The 27,591-nt window shown below is 37.8% G+C and overlaps 1 protein-coding gene across 1 annotated transcript; it reads left to right on the top strand.

The window, feature by feature from the left end:
- The first annotated feature begins 955 nt into the window (after positions 1 to 955).
- Positions 956 to 27,323, top strand: SPMIP7 (sperm microtubule inner protein 7). Its single transcript, XM_056331500.1, is given in 12 exon segments — positions 956 to 1,223; positions 1,226 to 1,465; positions 8,176 to 8,258; positions 9,225 to 9,246; positions 9,249 to 9,296; positions 9,958 to 9,979; positions 9,981 to 10,093; positions 10,551 to 10,617; positions 11,710 to 11,744; positions 12,287 to 12,395; positions 23,010 to 23,117; positions 27,200 to 27,323. Coding segments are annotated over 12 exon segments (1,239 nt in total).
- Positions 27,324 to 27,591: the final 268 nt, after the last annotated feature.

The following is a 27,591-nucleotide window of genomic DNA, read 5'->3' as shown; positions in this document are numbered from 1 at the left end:
TGTTAATCAAGAGCAAGTTAGGGATTCAGGGAAGTTACATCTGTGTGAGACTAACATAAATGAGAGAAGGATCAGAGTCTCTGCCCTAATTTTTCCTGACAAGACCACAAAATAAAGGCCCTCATAGTGTGAACTGAGCTGTCCAAATAAACGTTTGATTTTTCTTAAGTACCACACCTTTGCAGATGGCACTGAATTCATGCAGAGTGGACCTCTGTAAATCAGACCACTTTTGTTTAGATTGCTAATGAATACCGTCAAGCTTGGGATTAGGAAATGCTGCATATTCTGAGCAGAGACATTAATGGATTCGCTGACCTGATAGAACAAATGGCAAAACTCTGGAGGTAATCAGGCTGCATGGAAAACTCTGATGTCAATGTGATTTACTTATCCCAAGTAATAATTGTAAGTTTTCTGGTTTGCATTTATCTGTGTTTGTGCTTGATAAATTTTGTTGGTGTTAAATCTGTGTTTCAATCTAATGCATATTTGTGATCTGGATAACAGAGTGATTTATTTTAAAATACTTCAGTGAAAACACCATATAATTCTTAGTAAGACTGAAAACTTCTTAATTTTTTCTCTGCTAGCTGAGTAAGTAATTTGTAGTGCCATTTCAAGTTGCTGTGTGTGTCCCCTTGAAGGACTAGATTACTGTGACATGTTTCACACCAGGAGACGTTTCATTGTAAGATGGTTACCATCATCACAAAATAACTCTCTGCTCATTCAGTCGCTCTGTTCTTTTTGTACCATATTTGATAAATCTCTTTTCAGGAAAGAATTCACTACTTAAACCACTGCCTTGCTCTTCACGGTTTCTATACACAGATATTCTGGAGGATGACCTCTAGTTTTACTGTGGTTTGTTGGCTAGGACTTCAGAAACTTGGAGAAACAGGAGCAAGTGGAGTCTTTTAAGTATACTGCCACATAAGGATGATAGAAGAGAATGACTGTGGTTTCCCATGGAGCTGAAAGGCAAGCAAGTGCCTTTAAAAAGTCCACCTTGTCAGTTGAACCCATTCACAAGATGGATAACCAGCAGTATTGAAGTCTGTTTAAGATGTGCACACCTGTTGTGAGAGGTCCTGAGAACAGACATGGCTTTGCCAGCTTTGAAGAGAAAACCAGTAATTCTTTCCTTAAGTACAGTCCATTCACCCCTCTAGGAGAGCTAAATTACCCTTTATTCCCACAGTGGGATGATGTGCCTTTAGTAATCCCTGCGCAGGTTTTCTGAGTCCAGGAGCAGATGCTAACCTGAAGCCCAATGTTGGAAGAGCTATGGAATCCCTGGTAGACTACAGTGATGAGAAACCTCACCAGCAGGTCCCCATCACAGGAAAGAGAGGCCAGCCTGCCCACAGGAGGCAGATGAACCTCTGGGAGGAAAGCAGCCAGGACAGAAGGTGGAACTCCAGGGCTGTGCCAGCTGCTTCTGTCAGGACACAACTCAGAGGTAAAGCAAACTACTGTTTTTATTTCTTAATCACCAAAGAAATCAGTGATGCTTAACAAATAAATAAAATTAGCTTCTGAACTCTATCCCCCAAGGTCCTGGCAGAACAACCTTATAAAATATATTTGCCCTGGATATTTGAACTGAATATGACAACTGCAGCAGTATTTGTATGATTCATTGTCCCTGCTGTAGCAAAGAGGTACCATCAGCAAATTCTAATGAGCATTCTAATGCTAAAAAAATATAAAAATATTTGGAGGTAAATCATATTTTTAAAAATCTATTTATGTAAATTGTGAAGTTATATACAAGAGTTCTAATGAGCACCTGTTTTAATATAAACCAAAATAAGAAATCATTCCAGAGTCAGGAAATCCTCTGGATATTTCTGCGTCATTTAGTATTTCCTGACAAGTTGCAGTACAGTGCATTTAAACACCTATTCAGTGTCTAGTTGTTTAGGGAAGAGAAGGTTTTTAGGACTGCCATCACACGGTGGTCGAAGCACATATTACCCTCTTGTTTTATATCAATGTATTGCACTTATACACATAAAATTGGGTCTGATCATTTTGTATTGATTACAGCATCAAAATGGAAATTAACTCTTTTTAACATGAAGCAAAATTGTGTTGCTGGTTATATTCAGAATTTTCTGATGAAAATTCTGGAAAGCAGAAATACCTACCAAGGGCTTCTAAAGGCAGACGTAATGAGCATAACATAAGCACTATAGTTGAATTTTTATAAAGATTAAGCCAATTCCAGCAGTTTTCATAGAGAAATGCTCATTACAGCTAGAACAAAATTTTACAGGAACTCAGGCAACATCTCGTATACGAAGGGAGGCATTTCTTATAACATGGTAAAGAAATGTAAATAAGCTTCTTGTTCCATTTTACTATACAGAAATAACACTCTCACTTCATGGTTAGCTATACTTTATCCGTGTTATTGTCACCATAAAGTCTTACATGCTATAAATTCAGGCAGCGGTTTTGGTTCCTTGTTTCTGTCTTCGAACTATGCATTTTAAATCACTTTAAACTCACTGCAGTCATATAACAAAACCCAAAAGAACTCAAGAAACCACAAGGGATAAAAAAATAGACTACATAGTTTTCCTTTTTTTTTTCTTGCTCATCCCATATAATTTTCACTTTTATTTCTCATTTAATGTGTTCTCCATTTACATATGAAATTAGACCTCAGACAATCAGAACTGATCAGCTGTTTGTTGGGGTTTTTTTCTGCAAGCCTCTGGAAAAGTGAAGGGGAAAGAAGATTTGAGATATGCAATTCTATTTGACCATTCATTTTTCCAACACAGAATAAAACAGAGACAGAGAGAGAGATAGTCTGGCAGATAGATACCTGAAATGAACACTGACAAAATCTGAAACTGAATGTCATCGAGTCAGTAGCCAGAGTTACATTCAAGAAATGGAGAGTAGTTCCAGAAAGCAGACAGAAATCATCTTGTGCCTTTTTGGTGATATTTTGTTACGTGAAGTTCATTATTGGAGTGAAATACTGACTATACTGAAGCTGTCAGAAAAAGTCAAACTTAACTCAGGGACAAACATTGAAACAGATATAGTCCAGCATAAATTTCTTAAGGAAAGCTGTGCAAATGTTCTTCCAAAACTAGTATTCATTTGCAGGTTTTCCTGTGATGCTGAGATATTGACTACAAATGTGTAAATATAGATCTAAAAAGTAGTTGAGCTTTAAGCTATTGTTTTTAATGACACTTTAATTTTTAATTCCAGATTTCAGCTATATGATTCAAAGGCCAACTACCAACCTCCAGGCACGTGATGTGATGAAAGTGCTAATCTTTCTAGATATCAGTCCCAAGACATTCCATAACTCAGTTGTTAGGGGAAGTTGTGCTGGAAGAGAGGTCAGGCATTTTGCAAGCAAATTCTACAGTCACTTTCTTCACTGCGTCAGGACTGAATGGAAAAAAAAAGAGAGAGAAGCAGCCTTTGAGACGGATTTGCTGAGGTGTATAAAACATCTGCAGCAGACAAGAGTTTCTCTGTTGTGAGAAGATATAGTGCTATGGCTTTGGCAGTCAACAGTGTTACTTTTAACTTCCCCAGCAGTCTTTTGCATCTACTGAACAAAGCAAGTTTATTGAACAGCAAGTCTCTGTGATAGCAAAGCAAAGGTGAGAAGCTGACAAAGGAGGTCATTCTAAGACTGGAAAATCAGAATCTGCCAGAGAAGGGAGACAGCTGAAGAGCTATTCTTCATGTATGCTCCCTTGGTATAGGCAAGGTGCTCAGTGCTAGAAGACACAGTCTTCAGGAAGTTGACAGCATTTGTCTGTAGTCCCCTTCTCTCACACATATGACAACAGAACTTTGTAACCTTTTCTCTGTGGTTTTGAGTTTTTTCCGGTGTTCAGGAGGACCTCAGAATTTGACACTGCAGGTGTATTTGTACCTGAAAACCTGGTGATGAAGCCCTCATATCCAGTTTGTAATTATTATTCTATTTTGTATGTCTTAACTCATTGATGGGCATGGGGATTGCAGAAGGAACTAGGGTATTTGATAAGTCTAATGAAGAGCAGAGATGACTTCTTGCCCCTACTGGAAGCTGATACATCCATAGACAAAGTTTTCTTCAAAAACTGGCAAATAGAAAACACTATAGAGTTTACCTGTAGACTTGATAGTAACCTTTTTCTATAAGAAATCAGCAGTAAACTCATGCCACTACTAGAGTGGCCATATTTTGATTTGTCGAAAAACCTGACTCGTCCAGTATTCCATCCAAGACTGTGGATAATTAACATAGATTGTCAGCATACTTCCTTCATGTGTTTTCCTGTCATGTGATGGCTTGTTGACTAGGAATTTGTGATGAGGAGATGGTATATTTGTAGTTAGTAGTTGTGGATTCATAGATTTGCCTTCAAGAATATATCCATTTGCTGTTTGAACCCATCACTTAACTTCCAGCCCCCTATTTCCAGGTAATTTGTGAATATGTTAAGCAACAAAGTCCTAAGCCCAGACGCGTTACCTCCAGGTTTTTCTACCAGTGATGTCCATCCACCTGAAAAATTTGTCATTTAACCCTTCCCTCCTTCTGTGATCTTCTAATCAATTATTTATCTGTGTGAAGATCTTATCTTTATTCTGTTGTTACTAGGAGAGGCTCTGTCGAAGAACTTTATGCATAACTTGTTGAAATAATTGTGGTCACATACTAATTTCTCAATGGCCTTTGTGTAGGAAGAGTTCCCTTCCCAGTGCTTCTTCTCCCGAAGCAAGAAGCATTTTCTCCGGAGTAATCATTACTCTGGTGAAGTAATCATCCAGGAGTAATCCAGAATTAAGCAGTGCACTGAGTGTGAGGCATATCAAGGTAGGATTCCAGCCTCTCCTACCTTTCAAATAATGATTGAAAATGACTGTAGGCAATGCTGCTGCAGCCCCAGTTTGTAACATAGGTATCTAGTGAGATAAAGCCTTTTATCTGCCTGCAAAAAGAGAAAGAACAAAGGTTAGTCAGAGCAACATGTAAAGTGAAGAGCAAAAAAATGTGCAACTTGAAAAACATCAAATTAACAATTCAAGGACCCTCATAAGTATTATAGCATATAAACAAAGTCAACTAAGAATGAAAAATGGCCTACAGTAACAGTAGGCTCAAGAATATCAGGGCTATCAAATAATTACCCATAACACTATGAATTGTGTAATAGTACACTGCCTAATAAGCTAGTAGGTCATCTGGAAATAATGCATCAAAATTTAGAATAATCTCTTGAGGGCTGAGTGCCATTGAATAAACCAACTGTGGTTTCACTAAGGATTTGATTATTTATCATCCCTACAGTTATGTATTTCACCATGTGTTTGTTTTTTACTTGCTCAATAGCAATGATGCTTTGTTTATTCAAGAACTTTGTTCTTTCTTCGTTGCTTCTTTAGTCATGCATGTCTTTCCAATATAAACTGATGGGGTTTATGCTTATTTAGAATTAGTTTTCAAGGAGTGATTTGTAGCCTTTTCTTTCAAAGGAGTAAAAGAGAAAGAAGAAATAATGTTAATGGGTTGTATTTCTTTTTTATATGTAAAAAGAAGTAGAATAATTAACCAGAGAACTAAGCAAAAACATCTGGAAGAGTTATCTGTAAACCTTTCATTTGCTTGCTGGGCCCACTTGAAGTCAATACTCCTACTGATTTTAAAATACAAGATATCAAAAAACAGTACACAGTTTTCAAATGACAGTGAGGTTCAGTGAAACTTGTTGAGACTGCTGGTTTTGTGAAATCTCTGTATATTTCTTTATGTGTGGCCATGAGAGTCTCACTTTTTCCTTTAAAAACAAAACAAAAAGATGTTCTGGCTTTCATGCTTTCTGGGAAACAGTTTAGGAATACAAATGAGTACATCTTTAGTTTCTGACTCAGAATCTAAACCAGAAATTCCCTAAATTTGTTACCCATCACTGAATCCTGCTTGGTCAGAATAGGAGACTAGTTTAAGTAATAAACTGAAACTGACAGTATCATTAAGCTTGTCATTAGTTAAAAGTGACAAAGCCAAGACACCGAGTTCCCAACTTGGACAAGAACACATCATGAAATTTTCAGTCCTGGGGACTGAGCAAATCATTAGCAGCATTGAAACCTCCAGAAAGTTGACTTAAAGAAAAAAATAATACAGTTTTTATGCTAGATCCTTCCACTGGAAGAAAAAGGAGAAGTAAATGTTAGATTAATCATCCCAGCAGTAGGACAGTAGTGTCAAGACAGCAAATTACAGTATACAATGCAAGAGCAGAGATCTCTAGAAATTCCAATGTACAATTATCAAAGCAAATGTAAAATTGTATACATGTCATCCTTTGTACAGGACCTTGTAGCTGACCTGTTTTAGACATACAACACAAAGAACAACAGTTACAACCTTTAGCTCTTTAATCAATTAACCAGAGGAAGACTTTTTATGGAACTACTAGGATATATGGATATTTGAGCCATATACCTCTTTACTTTAGAGGGCACAAGTACATGCATACCTATCAAGTAATTACAGTATTTCAGACATAAAACTTAATGGAAGTATCCCCATATGAGTAGAAGTTGTATATTTGCAAATGGCATTTAAAGTTTATACAAAGCTGAGGCAATGAAGGTGCAGCCACTGTTTTTACTGCAAGCATATTATCTGCTTAAGAGACACTTCCCAAATTATTGTTTAAAATGGAGAGTGATTCCATTTGAAAGCTCTTCACAGTGCAAAAATCCACAAATTCTATCAAGTTTTTCGAAAGCAGCATCTTGAAAGTTACAGCACATAGTGCAAAAAGCTGTTTTACAAATCAGGTCATATTATTTCAGTATCCGCATATAGCATTAGGATACTAAACTTTGTTTTACTGAAAGCTCTGATTTTCTTTTAAACTTTGTCAGAGTGATTAATTCTGCAAGAACTAATTTTGCATTCTGCACAATGGTTTCCAATTTCTAGTCTTTGAACTATTTACTCCAAATTATATCTAAAATTTCTACAAAAAACTAGGAAAAGTAACTCTATTATGACATAGCTTATATTTGCTACATAAAGGTTCACATATGCATTTGAGATTTTAAAGGGGTCTGGCAGTAAAAAGCAGGTTGAAAGCTACTTAAGTAGTACATTCTAGACACTAAATAATAGTTTCCAGTGTTCATAGAGTGGTGTGATGGCTGTATGGCTGCCTATCCCTTTTACTAGAGTATAACAAAGTATATTTACAAATACACCTTTTCCAAAGTCACCAAAAGCATTATGCTACCTAATGGCACAGCAGTTCAGATGATAATCTCATACATATCCCTTACCTTACTTATGGGATTATTTTGTGGGTTTTATCCTGATTCCTTAAGGAGACAGGTTGTTTCCATTTATCTGTTGGTTCTCTCCTAAAAATTTTGAACACCATTGGCCATTTTTTGCCAAATTTGACAGAGATACAAACATCTCAAGGATAACTGCATCCCTGCAAGATGTTTGAAAATTTAAGTCTGGTGAGAGGAAAGACATAAATGAGTGTTCCTCTTGAGGGAGCTGAAACTCAGGCATTGTAACATACTTCTATTTGGCAGCAGCTTACTATTATCAGCATGTGTGTACTGGCTCACCAATCAGCACATATGTGACTCTGTAGTAATTGCAGGATGTGGCCTTTTGGTGGGAAAGCCTGATTTACAGAACTTGGTCAGGGAGAGCTCAAATTATTGGAATATGAAGTTCGGAGGGTGAAGGAGACAAAGAAATACCTTTAGGAAATCATTCAGCCATTTCTTATGGAATAGAGTATTGCTTTTGGAGTTGGCAAAAATTATGTAACTGTAGAAATGCAATACATAATTCCTAGTTTCAATTGCATTAGCAAATTTTTATTACTATGTTTTATAATTCGGATACTTTCCTTTATACAGTTAGTACTGTGCATGACAATATATGAAGTAGGCCAAACCATAGCAATGTATGTTGTTATAGTATTTATCACTTACTTTCATCTTCTGTGTAATTTAATGTGTTCTTGTGGATGTTTGTAATTTGGAGTGGTAACAGGTAGCTGAACATTGGTGCATCAATTTTTATGGCAAGCCATGAGTTGTTTTCATAGAGTTTAAAACAGTAAGGATTGCTGCAAATTGATTAACACAATAAGAAGCCCTTTCTATCAGTTTGGAGAACTCAGGTGAAAGTTGTTCCTGCTCTGCATAACCAAAACCATATTTTTGCATTTTGTATGGATCCCAATCTCAAGGCAAGTGTCTGGTGCCCTTCTTGTAAAGACAGAAAACATATTGAAATAATTTTGTTTCTAGTCTGCTTTCCATTCAACACACTTGGGCAGTGATTACAGTAGTGTAGTGACTTTTACAGTTCTTCATCTAATTATATTGAAATAAGCGCAATATTTCAGGTAGCTGTGTGTTAGTGTGACCAGATTTTAATGGTGGCTATTGCTCCAATAATTTGCAATTTTTGAACTGTTGCTCCGGTTAAGGTTTTTAGACTGTAATGTGAGACTGATACTACCAATAACAGTTACGTGAAACTGGCAACAGAATTAGAGAAAAAATACCAGAATATACAAAACATAGTAAACCCTCATACTTGATATAAATACTCATGTATTTATTACTTAGGCACGGCCTTGTTTGGTGCAAGTCACAAACAACTAAGTAAATAAAAAAAAATCAATGATTCTATAGCCCAAGTCTAATTAAGTCTTTCACATATTGAAAATGTAATGACATCCTTCATCCTTCTACACTGATGAGCCTATTTATAGTCCTTAAAGTGTTGCATGTACTTAAGTAGTTCTTTGAGTTGGACTCCTTTTGTAGCAATGAACATCATACAAATACATCAGGCATATGGGAGGGACTGCAAAGTGTATTTACTGTACCATTTCATAAGTAATATAGCAAATGGAAAACTGCATTCTTGAGGAGTAGAGAGGCAAGGACATTCTATTAGTTTTTAAACTTGTATTCACTATATTACATTTTCCTTCCTGAATAGAACTCCTCAGGAATAGGTCCACTCCTGATTGCCAGTGCTGGCTGGTGAACTATGTGAAATTGTATGCTTCTGATGCATTCTGATGCAAAAGAAGATAGTAAACTGGGAAAATGCAGATACATACAGTTCACTCTTTAAACAAGCAATCACAGTATCATATAATGATAGCATTGCTTTCTGCCATGTATTTGATTTCTCTTAGGAATCAAGTGATCCTTCTGAAGGTGAAGAGAAGAAAAAGCAAGAGACTATTTCTACAAGTCAAATACTAAAAGTGAGACACCATTTCTTTTGAAAATCGATTTTGCTTGTGCTTTACTTCGTTTTGTCATCTTCTTTTTGCTACTATGCACCTTTATGTAGCAGGGCATGTAAGACTACAAACAATTTTTCTTTCATTGAAGACTTCTGGTGTTTTAACAGCATTTAGCATAGGATTAACCTCATGAACTTCAGTTATCTAAAAGCTTGTATCCAGTCTGTGCCTTTCAACTCCACTTCCTCCAAAGGTAGTGAAGAGAAACTGGAGTTTCCAAAAGGGCATTATGTACATCTGTCTTCAACCCCTGTCACAGGCATGGTATGACTGGTGTCTAATCTCTATTTATGTCTCATCTCACTTAACTGCTTATTCAAATTTAGACAAAATAAATCCCATGATCACTGTAAGCTTATTGGAAGATAAACTACCTCTTTCAATTAGTGAGTGAGACAGTTTTAAAGAAGATGAGCCTGTGAATCGTAACATAACTACTTGTTCTCCAACAAGCAACATTTAATTCCAGGCTTTTAATTTCCTTTTAAACTAGAAACATACACATTTTTTATTTTCTACACCCTTCTGTGTCACATAATTCCTTATTATCTAGTTAACCAATGTCATTCACTAATGACTATACAGGAATTTATTTCTATTTTTTGTTGTTGATCTAGAGCTTACAAAGAAATTTATTGGGATGTTACTTTCCAAAATCTAGTGTCCAGAATCAACAGTGAAAGTGTTGGTTGATCCTGTTTCCCAGTGTTTCACAAAAAGGAGATACAATCCTGAACCTGAAATAATCCAAGTCAGTGCACAATCTCTTGCCAATTGGTTTTATGTTTTGCTAGTGAAATGTAGCCTAAATTTTGTGTAGCTGATACACATAAACCCACAGCAACGTTTTCAAACAAAAACAGCCCCAAGTGAGCATTTAAGGTCATCGGCACACTCCAGCAATTGCCTCAAATGATTGCATACTTTTTCCATCCCCCTCCCCTACAAATTAGTACAGAGGAAGATATGCATGCACAGTACCAAAAGAGAGAGCAAGGATATCAATGAAAAAGTGGTTGACAGGAATGATGCTGCACCATAACAAATTTCACGTTAAGCTAGTTTACTTGTGATCATTAATTGTAATAATTATTATTTTTACTAAACTAAAATTCAGTCCTGCAATTGGTTCTGATTACTGCATGAAAATCTATTAAGCCAAATTAATTAGGTAATGTTGCCTTACAAGAAGCATCTAATTATGATTTTAAGTTGTTGGATGCTTCTGGGACAGATTTCAAACAAGATCTTTTACCTTTCCCCAGAGACCTGTTGATTTGTAAGTTTTGTTTTTTTGTGAATATCAGGGTCCTCTGAACATTTCCTTTGTGAAGTCTGCATACAGTTAATTATTTCAGAAGACTAAACTGAGCAGCATTCTTTAACTAGAGAAATTAAGATATTCAATCAATAACTATATGAGAAGTATACTCTAATATCCTTCTCCTGTGAGAGACTTAAATATAAAAAGCAGAACAGAAGAAAACTATAAAGCTAATTATTGTCATGATTTCATACATCTGATGTTTTCATTAAGGCATGACATTTATGAAAACACCATGTTAATCATACATGTATACAAACTCAAGTTTTTTTCTGTTGTCTGTAGAATCCAAAACAATCACTTGTGCCTTCGTGTCTTTTCTTCACTCTCTATTTCAGCTATTCTGTTCTTAGAGTGGAGTATTTTAGATGAGCCCAGCAAAGGGTGGCAGGAGGTTCAGAAGGGCTCAGATCAGAACCAAGTAGAGATGGGGAAGGAAAGGCTGGTCAAAGCAAGACAGGAAAATTAGAACATGACTCCTTTCCAGGCCATGAGCCAGCAGATTTGCTCAGTCAAACTCAATGGATGAGTGTGCTACTGGGCACAGTCAGGCATACAATGGGAGAGACATGTACCACTGCAGGTTGGAAGGGAGATAGAAAATGCTATCATTATGGTTTCTTGAATGTTGCTCTTTCAAATACAGATGTGGACAGTGAGAGCAGCTTGCAAGGACAGACCAAGAGAGAAATTCAGACTTGATGTTAAATTTTCCCATGTTCTCAGTAATGGAATAAGTCTTGCAAGTAGAGAAACACTACATTTTTAAAGAAAGCTTGCTTATACTATCCTAGGAAATTGACTGAAGTCCCAGTACCTGAGGAGGAAGATTAAAAGACAAAATTCTGTCTGCTGATCTGGGTCATTTAGCATATATGCCAACCTAATCATTTACCACGGTCTTTTACCAAATTCAAATGAGCATTGCATCATGCCACAAGCAAAACTTTGACTTGTCATCAGCTCTCTTTTGGGACCTCATAAATATTGTATCAGAATATGCTGTCTGGCAAAAAAAAGGTGATTGATCTATTTTGTCTTTAACAGTGTAAGTCGAAGCTCTCAAACCTCTCATATCCCTTGTATACCTAAGGACAATGTCCCTGGGTTGTTTCTACTTTCTGCATTTTTGATTAAGCCCAAGGAATCCATCTCTGATTTTCTGAAGCAAGAGTTGTAGATGGACTATGTTATCTAATCTTAAGGTGTTTTCTGGTGCCACAGAAGAGTGTGTGCTGAGTCTTCTCTACTTGCAAGTGACTTCAGCCTTTTACCAGTAAACTAGAAATCAGTATCCATTACGTCCTCTTGGGAAGAATACCCCAGTCTGATCAGGGGCGTAGCCAAAAAGACAAGAGATCTATCTCATTTCCATTCTTCCCAAGCTTCCTCTCTGCACATATGTACTAGAGCTGTAATGTGTTATGTGCTGCAAGTTCAGCAGATGATTGTTTTAATCTTGGGACATGCCAAGCACACAGGGCAGTTCATCTCCATGTGTTTTCTTGTGGAGCTTTTTAATAAATAACTAGAATTTTGGAGCATGTACTATATGGTTCACCTGCCTCCACCAGCTGTCTTATGAATAATGTACATATATTTGATTTCATTTCTATCCAAACAGTGGCTTGTGTTGGTGCAGTAAATTTTGAAGACATTGACAATGTCAGTGTAGTCTTAATCCCACTTAATCATATGTGAACTTCAAAGCCTCACTATACAAGCACTGCACAGTATGTTTCTTTTATTTGCATGGTCTTGATACTGCCTCTTGAGTTCTTGTTACTTAGGAAAGGGGAAAAAAACAGTTAAAGATCTGGTCTTGGACCAAAAGGATGAAAAAAAATGGGGGAACACTCCTTATTCTTTTTAATAGCATAAATGAGGTCTGTAAACACAGGAAGCATGGTGGGCTTTCAGATGCAAGATTGAAATTAAATAGTCCTTTTTAATAACTGAGTCAGTAGTAAATGGCCTACAGCGGTAACTGCCTGCAGTGGTCAGTGTAGGTCTGTATAAATCTAAGGAACCGTTCAGCCTATATATACAAAATTAGTCAAGGAAGCTGATACAAAATAAGCGAAGAGATGTCTACTGAAATGATGGTATAACAGATTTTATCCATCTACTTGAGCTATGGTAAGCTTAAATGCAACCTGTTTTAACTACATGTGAATTTGTCATAGAACATTAAGGCCTGATTCTTTATTGTATCACTTCAGTGTTACAGTTTCAGGGAAATTATGCTCCTAACATCATGTATCACGCTTTTCAACCAAAACTGTTGATGAGGTTTCTTTCCATCCAGGAGTTGCTTTGTGGCCCAGGTGACCCTTGCCATCCATCTAGTACAAAACAGTCATAATGGACTAACAATAACTGACTGTTGGACCAAAATCTGCCCTTAGTTTGCCCATCCTGGGAAGTAAAAGCTGCTTGCGGTAACATCAGTGCAATATACTGTTTGGTATAATGAAGTCTTCACAATCAGCAGTCTCTGACCTAAACTGGGATGGAAATCAGAGTATACTGTCCCTCCTGCTATTAACCTTGCTAGACCAATTGCACAACCAAGTTTTAAAAACTTGGCAGGCACCTTTCCATTTTTCTCAGTTGAGAAAGGTTGCCTGTGAAGCTAGTCTGAGCACATTTGCTAGATCATACCCCAAAACACCTGACTTATGGTTCCTGCTGATGCTGAGACTACCTAACACAGGCATTCCTGTAAACTCCCAGCAGGAAGAAATAGATTTGCATTACATTCAAGGCTCAGGTGGGAGGACATGGAAGAGAAGGTTCTGAGCTTAGCATGCACCAGAAATTTCTGCTGATGCCATTCCAGATAGAGTCCCTACTTCCAAAAAAGCTATTTTCAAACTATGACATATTTTCATACTTCAAATGCTTCCTGTTCTTTAGTATTAATGAACAGATCTGTTGGGTAGAAGTGTGTGTACCATTGTTTGATGGGTAGTATGACTTCAATATTGCCATGTTAGAAATGTATGATTTTTAACTTTAGTCACTAGGTGACCTTTGAGTTCACAAAAGCTCACTAAATGCCGTTACACTTTACTTTTAGCTAGATCATGAACTTTGAAAATCAAAGGTTTTCACTTTAAGCCTTTTCTAAAGTTGTCTTTAGTAGCTTGAGCTGGTATAAAACATTTATTTGCAAACTTTTGTGAACATAAAATGGTAAAAGTAACAACTTAATGGTAAGAACTAAAAATGATAAAACAAGCAAGAGACTGTGCTGTTTACTTACTTGATTTTCTCTTTGCATATGCCTTTCCTTTCTGTCCTTTCAGTGCTCTTGCACAGTCCACATGAGGAAACTGCACTGGGGGAAGCAGAGTGAGAGAAGTTGTAGAAGTATTGCCCTCTCTTTTCTGAAGAGAAGACATAATGCTGGGCCTTACTCACACATAGCAAAGTATGGGTTAAACATTCCTACTTGCTGGGACCTGCCTTGGAAGTAGCTGGAATTTCTGAGCTCCACCTTAGGTCTGTTCATTTCCATTTCTTACATCAGTTTCAGGGAGAATGCATATCCTTTTGCAGAGCATCACATGCTGTCACACACATGTGGGGAACAGCACATCATTCTTCACACAGCCTTACTCGTGACAGCAGTAGTTTCACAGGCAAACTAAGGTGCTAAGCATTTTAAGGTGGTCAAATTTGACCTGTATTGCTACAACCAAACCTACTAATACCAAGCTTTTATGTACATAAGGCACCATTCTGATTGTTTTATCTCACCTCCTGCACAAGTCATCTAATTTCTCACAGCCTTAATCCAACTTTTAACTTCTGCTTGAATTAGAACATAAAATAGTATAAAATGATTATTGAGAAATGTGCCTTAAAAATAGAGTGCACACAGCATACAACACTGTGCTGAACAGGGATTTCTGAGCTGTAGGGAAGTTAGCAGAGCTATTAACCCTTCATTCTGCCATGTCATATTTCTGTTGCCATAGAGCTTTGAAGAATAGAAGCTGATGTGTACACTGTGCCACAAACACAGACATCTTGTCTGGAGTGATTTGCAGCATATGGTCTCACGGTAAGTTTGAGCAACAGGTTCTCTGGTATTCTCCATGTCATTTTCCTATTTTTTAGTGAGTGAGGCTATGGGTTTCATTGATTTCTGGCAACCAGGAGACCAAGATCTCTGAGACCTAAAGGATTCTGACATCTCAAAGCTGTGAAAATCTTAATTCCATCTGAAAAATTCTATGAAATTTTTCATATTTATTCTCTGTCTATGATTGTCAGACATCAAGATTGGTATGATTTTAAGCAGAGGAAAGAATAAAGTCAGAAAGAAGACATAAAAGTGATCCCTGTACAGGTTTTCTTCCTGCTTTGTGTGCTTGCCAGTAGTTCTGGAAAGATGTGTAAAGGTATTAAGGCTGCTAGACTCCCACCAAAGTCCTTGAAAGTTAAATATATGGATTTGAAGTCTAAACATGCTTTGTAAGTCTGTAAATGTAAAAATCTCGCTATAGATAGTCACTTTCACTCTTTCCTGGACTAGTAGTTGCACATCCTGCCTGTAGCACTTGGGCAACAGCATCGACGCTCAAGCATTATTCCAGAGTGAGACACTATTCTTCCCCAGACCATGCAAGAAAGTGGTTACCATTCAAATTATTAGCAAAGCTGAAAACAGCTAAGAGTCATCTGTCATGTAATTTTGCAGAGACAAACAGGAAGAGTGGTGAACCTGGACATGTTTTGCATGTTACCCTTGCACCCACCCTCTCTTCCTTTTGGCAGAACAGGAAACCGTCTTCTGTTTTTCTTTTTTTTTTTCTTAAGGAATTAGAAAAAAGAAAAAAGTCATTACTTATGCTGTAGCTGAGCCTAAAAGCCCCTAGTATAAGATTGGTGTGATGAAAAGCTGCTTTGCATAACCTAGCACTCTAAATAATATTCTGAAATCCTTAGTGTGCAATTTGGAAGTTTTACAGATGGCAATCCAGGTGCAGTGTGATTAAGTGGTTTGCCAAGTCCCATTGGGAATCTGTAGCACAGTTAAGAGTGAAAATTCATGTACCCTGAGCCCTAGCCTGTGCCTTTTTTTTTTTTTTTACCAAACTCTGCTATTGAAATGGTGCTTTGCTGAAACCTGATTTTAAAAATATAATAATTTTTAAAAAAAATTATAATTAATGCAACATGATGGCCATCGTTCTTAAAAGTTAGGCTGAGACACAAGTGAAGACTTGGGAACATAAGTCATTTTTTTAATCCAGTTTTTCTCTGTGGTTCAGACATAGAACAGCTGTGGGAGCTTTCACCACATGTAAAAAGCCATGTCATAAGTGTTGTGATTCATCTAGCAGTGCTAAATTTATGTATCTGAACTTATTAATCAAAACTATGTTTGTGATCTGGTGGCAGTCTAAGGATGATCAGTGGGCATTTCCCTAAGGAAGCTGTGGAAGTGCTTTTCTCAGGTCAGACTCTATTTCACACTTGACCAAAAGTCCTGGATGGTAATTCAGTGCCTCTCATTTGCTTCTAGGCTTTCATTAAAGCCTGTCTTGGGGGAAAGGGATCAACTACATCATCTCTTGAAGTCTGTTCCAGTCCTGGCATGTAGCATCATTCTTAATATCCTTGGTTTGTGTATACACACCTGAATTTGCTTTAGGATGAACTTGTTCCTCTCTTTCATCCTCAGTTATATTGCAACGTATGCCTAAAAGCTGGAATCTTCTATCATTTCTTTGCCAACGGCAACGTAAAAATATTTTTTTAAAAAAGAGCCAGTCAAAGAATTAGGAATTTGTTGTGAAACAGCACTCTGAAAATCTCTTCCTAATGCAGTCCCTTTTCACCAGCAGATCTCCAAAAATCTTTTATAAAACATACATGATCTTGTCTTACAGCTCAGTGCTCCATCGAGTAGAGTACAGTCAGAGCACAGGAGTTACAGGTTTGAATCTCATCTTTTTATATCACTAAGTAGCAAAGACTTTTTGTATTTTCAATGTATGCCATGTAATTTTGTTAGGTATACTGGAAAACAATTGTCCAGTGTTCAAGTGGCTTTTTTGTATTTTTAAATTTATCATTTTTTTGTACATATTTTATTTTACTTGTGGTGGGTTTTCTTCCTACTTTCACTACTTGTCTGCCTACTTTAAACTATCTTCTTGTTTAGACTTTCTTTTCTTTCAAACCCATGAAGTGTAAATTCCATTGGAATCAGTGAGTTAAAGGTATCTGCTTAACAAGATTTCCTGAACAGGGATAGTATTGAGTATCTGTTTATATATTTTGGAGAACTGAGACCTCTGTTATTTGTTTTAGAAGTCATTGAACTCTGAATTGATTATGACTGTTTTCCTTAGTTATTTTTACTTTGTTTCTTACTGATTATATTATTAATTTTTTTTTTCTTATAATATTTATTTGTGGAAGATGAATACTGCATGTGGTTTTATATGTCACATAGCTAACCATATACAGGTAGGGAAGCAACTGAGAGCTAAAGAGTATGTTTTGTGCAGCCAGCCAGGCTTTCAGAAATAGCTCAGCAACCACACATGAAAACCAGAATTCTGAAAGAGCTCACATTCTGGGTGCATGTTGATTGCTAAGCTCCTGTGAAAACCTGGCCACAAACACCACAATGAAACTTTTAGGTGCCGAGCACTTTATAAAATCTGATCCCCTGTGTGTAATTGCTGCTACAACTCAAATGTGTATCAGGGAAGAGGAGGACGGTCCAAATTCTGAAGAAACACCGTATTTTCAACTCCCTTGGGCAAGTTACACAGGGGAGGGAACTTTGCAGCACAGCTACAGAGACTTCCAGGAAGGCTCAGACTGCTAAATTCTTCGGGCACTTTTGAGATGCTCCATGTTATTAATAAGTGAAAATAAGTAATGACCCAATTCATTCTTTCTTATTATTAGCAACTACTTTTAAAAAAAATCTCTTTCTCATTCAGAAAGACATTTTGAACCTAGTAATTTTGAAAACCATAGAGAAACTGCTTTTAATGTATCGTATGGATTCCCAACAGAATAATCTACTGTTCTCTTTTCTTAAAAACATCTTTATAGGTATGTAATTTTGTTTAATTCTCCTCCTCCCCTAATCACCAGCTTTTTCCTTTGTTGACCTCTTCCCCAAGCAGCTGCTGAAACAAGGTTATGCTCTATGTGGTATTTTAGTTCTGCAGGTGTTTTAAGGGTCAATGGAAAAAAGCCTCCCACGCTGGTGATGGGGATTTCCTCTGTAGCATTCATGGGCAGGCCTCTGGTAAGTGCTCCGTGACAGACGCAAATAACTCTCCTTGGCATCGTTAGAACTCCCTTACACCCTCAGTGAATTAGTAGTACTTAGTGTAGTAATAGCATAGCACAGGGTGCATTCCAAGCATACATTAATCAAGTGTTACATCTGACTGGTGATTTTCTCTTTTGTGTGCATTTTTTGTATTACAGTACAGCAACTTCCTGATTTTCATTGTTGTACTTGTTGGTACCTATCTCCTGAAATTTGACAAAAGCAGTTAGGACAGAGATTTGTTTTCTTGTTCCACATTAAAAGCCTCTGCTTCCACAATTAAGTAAAAATCTGGCAGTCATCGACATTTTAAAGCTTGCTACTCATAATTCATCAGCTCTTATAATACTCAGTAGAGGGCAGTGCTTACACAATACATACACATTCCAACAAGGTGTTACTTAGCAGCACTTTTGAAGCATCAACTAATTCTTTGCCATAGCACTGGTAGATTATAGTGTTAGTTTTTGAAAGATGAGAACTGAGGAGGCTGAAGTGACTTGTCCAAGGCCACAGAGGTTGTTTGTATCAGAGAGAGGAAAGGATCTAACCAACATCAATTTCTGGAAGCAGTTGATTGAAATGGGAACTTAATACATACATACAGTTTCTAGGAAGACAAAGTCCTAAGTGTTTCAAGTCCTGCAGTTCTTGCACAAAGCTGTCCTCTGAAACTACCCTTTATTCTTGGTTTCTCATTTCTCAAGCACATTGGGCAAAGTGCTGCTATCACATCAGTGTATCTGTAGTGACTTCAGTCATATTTCTTCAGTGTGGTCAGCTTACAACTGACTGTGTGCATGCATCCCTTATAATTTCAAGTTCCCACAGAAACCTCACAGGCCGCAATTAGCTGGGGACAGGACCCTCTGCTGCCATGCACCTTGCATAGTCATGTTCATGGGCTGCCTAAGAGCTTTCCCACAATGTATCTTTTCTTCAGAAACTGATGGCTTGTCCACCGTGTATTATTTTCCAGTTTGATTCATTCATGGGATTGAGGGTGAGGGGTGCTGAAATATCCTACTTCAACATTTTCCAAATGAGGTTTTATGGCTGGCTTGAATCTTGTTTCTGAAAACTATTACCCTGTACTAAAAATGGGGGTTGAAAAAGTTGAAAGCAGAATAAAACTGTTTGAAATTGTAGAAACAAATGTTCCAGTTCAACATAATTCAAAATATTTCTGCGGAGTTACCATTTTGATGGTTTTATTCTTTCAGAAACCCCACATCCACTTTTAAATACCCATGCCCTATCCTGCTTTAATGGCCAAGTGAGAAGGGTATGACATGCAACCCAGTATGCTCCGCTCAAAAACTGTGTCAGCCCCGTTCTTTGTTCCACATGCAGTGCCTTGTTTTAACTTCACAAGTTCTCTCAGGTATGTTCTTCCCCAACGCAAAAGACTGTATGCATTGAATTTCCCGACACAGGGTCGTGTCTGAGGTGGTTTTGCCACAGGTTATTCTGATTGACAGATAGGATCATGGAGTAAAAGAAGGACCACAAATGTGTCACACATCCCTTCCTGGAAGGGAATGTGAGGTTGAAGCCAGTTGTGAGTCTTATGAGTCCATGAGACCTGAGAGGCCTATTTTATAACTGCAGTAACCAGAAGAACTACTTAATGACTTAATCTGGTGATTTAGTTCTGTGAGATTTATAGAACAGTATTTCTAAGAAAGAGTAAGATGTTGGGAACTCTTTGCTTGTAAGTGCAAGCTGGGAATCTACTGGATTGCTTTCACTAGATAGAATTTTTGCACAAAGAACTTGGATACCTCAGTTGCTCAAGCTGAAGTGCTAGATTCAAGTTTTTCAAGAATTAGGAATTATTTGGGGGAATCTTGATTTTGGTCCCATAAAAACAGCTGACATGGAATTTATACGACAAACCTGGGCATCCAATGCCCTGGAGAACCTAGACCATCACTTCCAGCTGCTGCTCCAGAACAGCATGGATCTTCTGCAGGTTCTGTGCTATAGGGGGTTATCTCAGGTACCTTAAGGCATCTCAAATGGTGGCCAACTAAATTAAGTACATGCTTTTTTTCCTGAACACTACCAGAAAATAAAAATTTTCTGTCCCAAGATGGACATATGAAACAGAGGCATACCGAAGCAGAGGCACTTAGAATCACCATATTCCACTTGAAAAATCTTAGAGCTGGCACAGATTCAACTGTCAACACTATGTTTCTTACTGTTGGGACTAGGAGCTGCTAGCATGATAACAAGGAAGTGTATGAACAAGAGAGATGTCATGGTTACAGAAAGAAAGCTTGATGACGACAGCATAACCACAGAGGAGTTTTGTATGTTGCCCAGTGGTAGCCTGGCACTTAGTTGTTTTCTTTAGCAGCAGCAATCTGGTTTAGCAGCTCATCAGAGAAAACACAAAGAGCTAGACAGTGGAATCCAAAAACAAAAAACCAAAGGGGTATTTTTTTAACCTCAGTTTCTTCTGCTTTATCACATACATAACCGCAGCACATTTTTGCGTCTTCTTTGCAGGTTCCCAGAAGAGCAGCTGCTTTACTGTAGTGTAAGCTTTCTTACTATCCTGGTACTTCTAGCTTCTCTCTGCCCATTTCTCTTCTCTTTCAGACATACATCCTTTCCACATGTTGTGAAGGTACCCAATTCTGTCAATCCTTTCTAACAGTCTAGTACAAGTCTACATCTTGAATCATCTCTCAGGCTTGATTTTTGGGTCACATTTGGCCACTTATGATGCTTTTCTCTTCTAGATTTGCAAGTTTTTAAGGTCAGAAGATTTTATCAATCAGATGTCTCACAGTACATAATGTATTCTAATATCTCCACAGTTGTATAGTTATTATGTGAGTTAACTCCAAATAGGCTTATAAAATGTTGCAAGTTAATATGGGGCTTCTTGTGCTGCTTCTCTTCTCTGTGACGCTCATACAATTTCAAGGAAGTCAATGGAATTTCTTTGTTACATAGGAGAGCTGTATCTTGGTGTGTAGCACATCACCAGGGTAATAAAACTGCCCACAGTCTGACTGATTCCTTCAAAATGATATCATATTTTCAGGTTTGGATGAATGCATGTGCATATACACACATAATGTCCATTGTGTCCCTCAGTGGGATCTTTGTATATGCAGATGAAATTTCCTACATAGTTACCTAATCTGCACATAACCTAACAATTGTCTAATTTGACATGAAAAAGCAAATTTGTCTGCAAGCCATTTTGACCAGTTCTGAAAATATGTTCTACTGCTGTACTAGAATTTCAGGCCTCCTTGTTATCCCTGCATGGCTGCTGTCAAGACTGAGGGCAGATTTGTTACTTGCTCAGCCAACTACTTGGTGATTCCCCATAGGTAACAGCTTCCCAAGTGCAACAGAACTGCTGCACTGATTCTACAAAGCCATCTTCTCTGGAGGGTCATGTACTGGAGCTTGGCCCAGGGAACAGAGCAGTATATGAATGTCTGGGTTAGTGCAAAACTACCTCAAAATAAGACAAAGAACTAAATGGTCTTTCAGATAACTATGAGTACAAAGATTACAATATATACCACCAATGCTCCTGTGGCAAGTATAGTTCACCCAGAGTCCTTTGTTATAATGTGGTAGGTAGATACAGCATTTTGTCATTACCTCTGCTATTCTGGTGAGGAACTTCAGAGCCAAGTTTCCTAGTGCACAGGTCATAGAATTTTCTGATAAACCACATTTTGCACATATGTCCAGTTTTGCATCCTGTGCTGAACTTAGTTGCAGAGAAGTACCTGATCATCTGTACTGAAACTAATAACTTTATGCACTTTATAATTAAAGAAACTGTTTATTTTTACCCGGTGTACAAGGGAACCAAAAACTACCTCAGATTATTTTAAAGGAGACACTTATCATGCATAGGGTCTGAAAACCAACAAAAGACTAATGGAGGCAAGGTTTACAATGCCAAGTATGTAGTTGATTCAGTGAATGAAAGAGTTTGTCATGAGCTCTTACGTCCATGTGTATAGGCAGTCTGGATACATGTATAATGCAGCAGTATCCTTTTTTGAGCTGTCAATATAGAACAGTACTGATGACACTGAATAACTGCTGCAAAAAAAGCTGTTATATTGGGCGTTTAGATTGCTTTATTTTTAACCTTCCTGGATTATCTCTCTGAATTCATATTAGTACCTTTTTTTCCTTTGATTTTGTCCATCTCTGCTTCATCTTGCAGCAATTGCTATCAAAATTTTCTGTTGTGCTTCCTCAGATAAGTAGAATTCTTTCCTCTGTCTCTTTAAGGAACTTTCTTTTTAATTTCACTTTAAAACTTAGCATCAGAATTAACAAAATGCTTTAGTTTTCCAAGATGTGGACATACTGTCTCAATCCACTAGTCTACTCAAGCTATTTATTATTTATGTGTCTAAGCATTGTTAATAATGTTACATATACATGTAAGTACATTCTTAATAAATTCTAGGGGAAATATAGAGAACTTCAGAATCATTTGGGATATCATTTGTGGTTTAGGCATGAGAAATCACACCTTTTGGTCTAAAGCCTGCTACCTAAATTCCATATTTGAAGCTGAAACCTAAATATGGAGTAAAACTGTATCAAATTTTTAAGGAATATTTCCATGCTTTTTGTGCTCTATGTGAACCCCGGAACCCCATTTTTTCTTCAAGATTAAATGTTTCTTGTAATCATGAATATTGTACAGATATTTGACCCTAAACAACTGGGGGGGGGGGGGGCATGGGGGGAAGGAAAATCACTACAGAACTCGGTTTTGCCATGTCTAACCAAAGATTTTGGGTCAGATCATCAGCTAGGTGATCATAAAGTAGTTTCACTTATCTTAAAGGAGCTATGCCAGTTCATACATTCTAAGTACTGCTCATTACATTATGAAGAGTTTTTACTCCATCCATCTTTGATAAACACTAGCTATTTTAGAACTGATCTGTAAGTCATATTTCAAGCCTATGGTCATTTCCTTTACCCTTTCTCTACTCCTCATCCCCACTTTAACTTTTTCCTTTAGCACTCCAGATATCCCTGGATACACTGGCAAGGTTCATTGATCAGCAGCTCACCCAGCAAATTCTAATCTTCCATCAACAACCCAATCAATAATTGCACGAATGCATGGGTAGGTATGAGGTATATTTCTCAGCTTGTTCAGGAAGATTATAGGTAAAATCCTAATTTAATTTACTCAGTTAACAAACAATTAAATGTTAAGCATGACATGTTGGCTTAAAAAATACGAAACAGTTGGGGTTGGATTCCACCACATTGTTGTCATTCTAATCTGAAATGCTTTTGAGGTTTTAGAGTTTTTCTGGAACTTTGTAAGGTATGTATTGGGAAGGTACCTTAATACTGGGGTAAATCATGATTTCTGAATGTGGATTGTTTCTACACTGAGAATGTTTTTTCTTTAGCTATAGTCACTGAGTTATGGTTTAAGTGACTTTTTTTTTTTTTATTGATTGATCTGTATGTGTTTTGAAAGAGGCCCATGGACGTCAAAGTTAAAAATTCCCAAAAGAAAATTGTTGGTGTTGTGTGTCCAAATTGTTGTTGGCAGACTTAAGAAATGGTTATTTGTTATACAAGAATAGTTGTTAAAAATGGGTGGGTTTACTTAGAAGGCAGTGTGAGGCAAAATCATGCCATGCCCCCACACTGTTGCAGCCCGGGACCCTATGACTATGAAATCATCATAGCCCCACATCACTGTTGTGGCTACCTCAAGAAGTGGATTAGTAATCTTTATTCCCTCTTGCTCTTCCATACAAAGCTTGTTAAATCTATGGGCCAATGTAAGTATTCAGGTGTCTAATTCTTGTTGGGTTTGAAAGAGCTGGACACTTCAAAACAGTTGAAAACCCCTTTTGTTAACACAAAGAGCTTCTGACACTGGCAAAGGACCAACCTAACCTTTTTCCCAGTAGCTTCAAAATAGCTTAATAACTGTTTGTGTCCCTTTCCTATGATTTTGCACTTTAGTTTCTGACTTCTCGTTATCCCTAATGATCTAGGACGTGTTGACACTATCCCAAGTTTCCATGTTCTCCTGAGAAATTTATCTTATGTTAAACTGGTTGATTGGATTCTGTTCACAACACATCACACTTCTTATTCCGCACTGAGAGGGAAAAGTATCCAGAAAAGGCTTGAGGAGCTTTAGGGAGCTGCCTGGCTTTTAAAGAATTCACCCTGTCAAGCGTTTCATCGTTGTGCAAAATGCATTGCCTTCCATTTCTGCTGCCTTCCATCCATTCACCTCTGCTCTTTTTGTCTTGTGGTTATACTTTGAAAACAGACAGTCACTTGTAGTCACAGTTTGCTGTTGACAGGAAATGAAAAGATGGAACAGCATCCTGAGTCTCCATAGGCTAATAAAGTTGAACTTGGAGCAGCCTGATGCAAGACTAACTTGCTTGTAAATGTCACAGACAAATAAAAAGGCAAATGCATCTTAGGAAATATCATCGTCAGACTTCAGACAGGTACCAGATTTCAAGAGCAAAAAGACAGGTGCCACTGTGATCTAAGAAAGCAAAACACATCTGTTACTTCCTTTTACTTTATACAGGTGTTACTGTGGGTGTAGTTCATAGTGGATGAATTTTCTTAGTTTTCAGTGGATGGCAAGAACAGGGTCCTTGTTTTGTGCTACTGGATACTTTCCAGAACCAGGACAGAATCCCCTGACTTTTTTGAAGAAGGCTGTGTGGGAAACATATAGCAAGCATAATCATACCCAGACATTGTAGACCAGGTTTCACCAGCTTTTTTTCTGAGCTGTGGTACATTCCCCTGAGGGTAGTACCCAGTCCTATTTTACCTTCTCTGGGCCTACTTGTGGAGTAAAATAAATGTTCACTGACTTAAGATGGAGGATCATAGCCTCTATGAAACTGCTGTGTAGAATATTAGTGATGCTGGGAATCTCCCCCCAACATCAGTTAGTGATGCCCATAAAAGAGATGCTTAACATTTGTTTCCTTCCCGGCTAATTTCAGTGGTCACAGGTCAAGCTCAGCTGTGGTGGAGAGGTGAAGAGAATAGAGGTTATTCCTGAAATCTGGGATCAGACTATCCCAATTCACCTTCACATGCTTTTCATGTAAAGCGTGATTTCATTCTTACTGTTTTTAAATTGGTGACCTGTTTTTTTCTCTCTTTGATCATTTTCAAGCCATGCCTGTAATAATTTCTCAGAAAGTAGCAAGTGATTGCATGTGGTAGATGATTTTACAGCTGCTTTATTTGACATATCTACAATATACGGTCAGTCTCCTGAAGACAATTATGGGTATCAGAGAGAGTCTCTTGTCTACTGCTGACATGGTCTAATAATTGTTCCTGTCAAAAGTATCAGCAATATCAGATAGACCAGGCAGCATGCAACCACTTCTGCACTGCACTTCCATTACATGGAGCTTCCACAGTATGTAGGGCAAAATCCTTTATATCTGTTTTAAGCATGCTAAACTCAACAGGATTGTATAGAATATAGAACAGAAGAAATATGGTTTCTTTGTCTTCGAATATGAATAGTATTTTTATATGTCAAGTTTTATTGGTGTATTTTTATTGTATTTTTGCTTCCAGGTAATCCCAAGGTAAAGTCAGAAAATTAGGTTTCAAAGTCCTTTAGAACAATTAAATTCTGGCAGCATTGCTTAGCTTTTGCCTAGGAATGAATGTTTTATATGTTGTTTTGTGTTTAAATGAACTTTTCATTACTAGTCAGAAAACACAAATCCATTTGCACCATGAGTTGTAAGGATATTCATTGGCCTCACCATGTGTAATATGTTTGATTTTCAAAAGAAAGCTTGAACCTTTTCAGCAAGTTGCTTTGGAGAATGCAAAAGAGATCTTTAGGTCAAAAGAAAATATTTTTTGTTTGGAGAGTGAGTGAACATAAGAGTCTGGTCAGTTCTGTGTCAGCCCTGCTTTGATTAGGCAGGTGTTCTGCAGCAGACAGGCTACACCAACTGTTGTGGTTTAACCCCGGCTGGTAACTAAGTACCACACAGCCACTCACTCTCTCCCCCTAACCCAGGGGGATAGGGAGGAGAATTGGAAAGGAATGTAAAAATCATGGGTTGAGATAAGAACAACTTAATAAGAAAACTCAAAGCCACGCATGCAAGCAAAGCAAAGCAAGGAATTCCCCACTTCCCATGGGCAGGCAGCTGTTCAGCCATCCCCAGGAAAGCCAAGCTCCATCACACCTAACGGTTACTTGGGAAGACAAATGCCATAACACCAAAATGTCCCTGCCCTTCCTTCTTCTTCCCCTAGCTTATCTACTCAGCATGACATCTTAGGGTATGGAATATCCCTTTGGCCAGTTGGGGTCACCTGTCCTGGCTGTGTCCCCTCCCAGTTTCCCGTGCCCCTCCAGCCCTCTCCCTGGCAGGGCCCAAGGAACTGAAAAGTCCTTGACTTAGTATAAACATCACCCATCAACAACTGAAAGCATCAGTGTCCTATCAACAGTCTTCTCACAGCAAATCCAAAGCACAGATACTAAGAAGAAAATTAGCTCTATCCCAGCTGAAATCAGGACACTAACTTAGACTGTAGGTATAAGATTATTTATAGTGCCTCCTCTTGTAAAGGATCAGAAGAATATTAGAAGTCTAGCATAAATTGTTCCTTCCCAGACTATCCCCAGCATATTTTCTAATGCCCAACCCAGTATTCGGTACCGCAAGGACTGAGCATCTAAAGCAGGCATGCCATGGTGCCAGAAAAGTGTCTTTTCCAGGCTTGAAAGTCAAACCTTCAGCATCACCTCCAGGCGCTGCAGGGCCTTATGTGCTTGAATGCTTTCAGCATGCTCATAGCGGTTCTCCACAGACAGTGTGCAGGTTAGTTGTGAAGCAACTGTGTGTGTCCAAGAAAGGCTGTAAAGATGCAAGATGCAGAATACAGCTCTTACAGCTGATGTAGGAATCTGTCTTTCAGCATGTTACATATATACAGATAGTAAGACTTAAAATAAGTTTTAATACTCTTAGGCAGTTTTGCCACCATTGTTCTTAAGGGGGCTGATTCTAATATCATGGAGTACTGCAAATAGTAGTCTCTGAGGCCAGTGGGCACAACTGTTTACGAAGAAAGCAGTTAGATGGGAGAGAGCGAATGTTTAGCAATATGAGAACACATTTTAAAAGTATTTTCTTCTCTGTCTCTGTGCGGCTGCAGATACATAGCCAAACATGGAAGCTTGTCTCAATATAATCACCAGGAGCCTCTTTCTCAAGTTGTGACTCCAGTTAGTCCTCAGAATTATTTCAACAAGACAGAACCAGAAACTATTACAGTTTAGAAAATGTCAATCCTTTTTACCTGCATAACTGAGAGCCTCAGTGTCTGACAGTGAGGAGGAAGGAAATGTGTGAAGATGTGTGGATACTTTAAATATGGAACAAAAATAAAATAACATAGAAGTGGGTGTTTGTGGTAGACTTATTACATTATTCTCATATTTATGACTTACTAGCGTTGACAGTTAAAACCATATTAAAACAAGAGGAGTCATAAGTCAAAGGCTTGAAACTTGTTCTTTCTTGTTCTTACTGGATTGCCTTATTAAC

This window comes from Falco biarmicus, chromosome 3 (assembly GCF_023638135.1).
Source record: "Falco biarmicus isolate bFalBia1 chromosome 3, bFalBia1.pri, whole genome shotgun sequence".
NCBI lineage: Eukaryota > Metazoa > Chordata > Aves > Falconiformes > Falconidae > Falco > Falco biarmicus.
The sequence above is the reverse complement of the archived record's forward strand: the minus strand, read 5'-3'. Positions and strand labels throughout refer to the sequence as shown.